This window comes from Neopelma chrysocephalum, unplaced genomic scaffold (genome assembly GCF_003984885.1).
Source record: "Neopelma chrysocephalum unplaced genomic scaffold, ASM398488v2 Primary Assembly neopelma1_197, whole genome shotgun sequence".
NCBI lineage: Eukaryota > Metazoa > Chordata > Aves > Passeriformes > Pipridae > Neopelma > Neopelma chrysocephalum.
In genome coordinates this window covers 64,518-67,765 of record NW_020897859.1, presented here as the reverse complement: position 1 = coordinate 67,765, position 3,248 = coordinate 64,518, and the positions used below count along the sequence as shown (strand labels likewise).

General features: G+C 66.7%; 1 protein-coding gene across 1 annotated transcript in view; it reads left to right on the top strand.

Annotated features, from left to right (window-relative positions):
• Positions 1–1,013: 1,013 nt before the first annotated feature.
• LOC113977032 overlaps positions 1,014–3,248 on the top strand; it is a 14,594-nt gene continuing 12,359 nt past the window's right edge. Inside the window, exons 1-8 of the mRNA XM_027702807.1 lie at positions 1,014–1,073; positions 1,264–1,487; positions 1,960–2,083; positions 2,178–2,299; positions 2,379–2,496; positions 2,740–2,804; positions 2,881–2,959; positions 3,083–3,226. Coding sequence (XP_027558608.1) covers positions 1,017–1,073; positions 1,264–1,487; positions 1,960–2,083; positions 2,178–2,299; positions 2,379–2,496; positions 2,740–2,804; positions 2,881–2,959; positions 3,083–3,226 — 933 coding nt within the window. The 5' untranslated portion in view covers positions 1,014–1,016. The remainder of the gene's footprint in view (positions 1,074–1,263; positions 1,488–1,959; positions 2,084–2,177; positions 2,300–2,378; positions 2,497–2,739; positions 2,805–2,880; positions 2,960–3,082; positions 3,227–3,248) is intronic.

The window sequence follows — 3,248 nt, the reverse complement described above, 5'->3', positions numbered from 1 at the left end:
CCCCCCCCCCCCCCACCAGCCCACCCTCCCCCCCCATCAAGTTGGGCGAGACAAGAAAACAGACACAAACCAATGTTTTAACGAGAAGAAGCCGCGTTGCTGTTAAATAAAAACTTCAGTAGTAGTTGAAAAAGTTAAAAAGAAAGAAAAAAAAAAAACATTAAAAAAGGAAAGACAACTCTGCAAGCCTCGGGAGGAGCACTGAGGGCTGTCGGGGTGTTGGTTTTCAGCCGATCCCCAAATTGCTGCTGCAGGGAGGGGAGACCCCCCCTGTTCCCCCTCCGGCTGCCAAAACCACCGAAACAAGGCAAAAAGGGTCAAGGAACCCCTCAAACCCACCTTAGGCCGAGCTCTGTGGGACTCCCCAGCCTGTCCCCCCCTCGGGAAGACTTTGTCGGTTGGGTTTGGGTTAATTTGGGGATCTTTTGGTTTGGTTTTTTTGGTTTTTTTCCTCCCCCAGGATCACTGTTGACTTTCTACCTGTGTGTGTATATAACAACAATCACTTTCTAATTCCCTCTGGAATCGTTCACCACGTGCAGCCGGAGCCCGTGGGGGGCTCGGGGAGGGGGAGCGTCTTCCCCCCCACCCAGGGCCGCCCCCGCGGCTTTTATATATGAAGTCGGGATTTTACTTGATTTATTTTAATTATTTTTTGTTGGTTTTTAGTTGCCTCCATCGAACCTGTTTGATACCGGTGTGGGCTTCAGGATCTGCATAAAAAGTACCAAACGAGCCGCTGGCGGGTCCGTTCTTTCTCGCGTGCGCTCAGGGCAGGGGGGTCTCGGGCACCCTCGGCCTTTGGGGCTCCCCCCTCTGGGTGCTGAGTCCCCTATTCCCTGTGTATCCCGTCCCAGTCCCCCCCGCCCTCTCAGTGGTTCCGTCCTTCCCCTGGCACTCCCGCCCGGGCGGACGAGTCCATCGCGGCCTGCGCGGGGGGGGAGAGAGAGGGAACTGGTGCCTGTGCCGCCCCCGGGGGTTGTCCCGGTTCCGGCGGAACGGGCGGAGCCTCGGCCATGTCCGCGCGCGCCGGGTCGCGGCTGCTGCTCGCGGGACCCCCCCGGCGACACCGGGTGCGCTCGGGACCCCCCTCCTCCTCCTCCCCCGCATCATCCCGGACCCCCCGCCCCGTGGGGACCCCCCGGGACCTCTTTCCTTCCCCTCCCAACCCCCGCCGGTCCCTGACCCCCCCGTGGCCACGTGACACCGGGGTGACCCCACCACCACCACCCCGGTGACCCCCCGGTGTCCCCCCGTCCCCAGGTGTCCGGGCCGGACCCGGAGCGTCTCCGGCTCTTCCAGCGGCTGCGGGCGGCGGCGGCGGCGGAGCGGCGGGACGGGCCCGGGGATGGGGACGGGGCGGGCGGCGGTGCCGGGGGCGGCCGCCTCCCCCCGGGGACCCCCATCCGCATCGCGCTGCCCGGGGGGCACCGCCTGGACGGCCGCGCCCTGCAGACCACCCCGTTCCAGGTGGCCGCGCAGCTCGGGTACGGCCCGGGGTCCCCACGAGGGCTATGGGGTCCCCAGGGTGTCCTGACAAGGTTCCCAGGCCCCTCGCGGTGCCCTCTCACGGTCCCCACACTGTCCTGACAAGGGTCCTGGGCCCCTCATGGTGTCCTCACAGGGTCCCCACAAGGTCTACAGGGTCCACACTGTGTTCTCAATGTCCCCACAGTATCCCTATGGTTCCCACCGGGTTCCCACAATGTCCCTGTGGTCTCCACAGTGTCCCCAGGGTCCCCAGATTGACCCCCACAAGGTTCATGGGGTCCCCACAATGTCCCCATGATCCCCACAGTGTCCCCAGGATCCCCAGAGCATTCCCACAGGATCCCCTCAAGGTTCCCACAAGGTTTCCGGGGTTCCCACAGTGTCCCCATGGTCCCCATGATCCCCACAGAGTCTGTGGGGTCCCCACAGTGTCCACGGTGTCCCCACGGGTCCCTGCTGTCCCCTCAGGGGTGGCCTGGCAGAGGCAGCGCTGGTGGCCCGGGTGAACGGGGTCCTGCAGGACCTGGACCGGCCCCTGGAGCACGACAGCGACCTGGAGCTGCTCGACTTCTCCTCGCCGGAGGGGCGGGAGGTGAGTCTGGGGGGGGCTTGGGGGGATCCCAGACCCACCCCGTGCTCCCCTCACAGCCTGTGTCCCCCCGTGTGTCCCCCCCGTGTCCCCCCAGGCTTTCTGGCACTCCAGTGCCTGTGTCCTGGGGGCGGTGGCCGAGCAGTTTTTCGGGGGGATGCTCTGCAGCGCCTGGGCCACCGAGGATGGATTCTACTGCGACGTGCACATGGGGGACAGGTAGGACAGGGAGGGGACACAGTGCCAGGGGTCCCTAGGATGTCCCTGGGGTGTCCCCAGCCCGTCCCCTGCCCCGCAGGACGGTGCAGAGTGCGGAGTTGCCGGCGCTGGAAGAGGCCTGTGCCGCGTTCGCCCGCGCCCGGCACCGCTTCGAGCGCCTCGAGGCCACACGCCAGCAGCTGGCTGAGCTCCTCAAGGTGACAGCCCAGAGTGTCCCCTCCCCAGCACATCCCCTCCCCATCCCAGAATGAGCTTGGGGACGTTGGGATTCTCCTGGTTGGGGTTATTGACCAGGGTGATGCTCGTGGGGACCAGTCTCGCCCCCCGTGGTGCCACCTGTGCCACCGTCACCGCCTTGGTCCTTTCCCCTCCAAGGGTGGTGTCACTTCCCCCTCGGTGTCACCCCCTGGAACGTCACCTGTGCCCCTGTCCCCCCTCAGCACAACAGCTTCCAGCTGCAGCAGCTCGAGGAGGAGGTGACGTCCCCCACGGCCACGGTCTATAGGTGAGCAGGGGGGGACACCGGGGAGGGGCCGGGGGGTCCCCATGACCGTCCCCACGTCCGTCCATCCGTCCCACAGGTGCGGCCCCCTGCTCCAGCTCTGCCGTGGGCCCCTGCTCCGGCACACGGGGCTCATCGGAGCCCTGCGCGTCCTCACGGTGGGTGTCGGGGTGGGGAGGGGGGACACACCCCAGTGCCCGGCCCCACTGATGTCCCCACACCATGTTGGGGTGGGGGGGTCCCTGTCACCCGGCCCCCCTGACCCCCCCCCATGCCCACAGAGTTCAGCTGCGCTCTGGGGGGGTTTGGGGGGTCAATCCCTCCAGCGCGTGGCCGCCGTGTCCTTCCCCACCCCCGAGGCCCTGGAGCGCTGGGAGCGGGCGCAGGAGGAGGCGGCTCTGCGGGACCACCGGCGGATCGGGAGGGTGAGCCCCGGTGGGGTGGGGC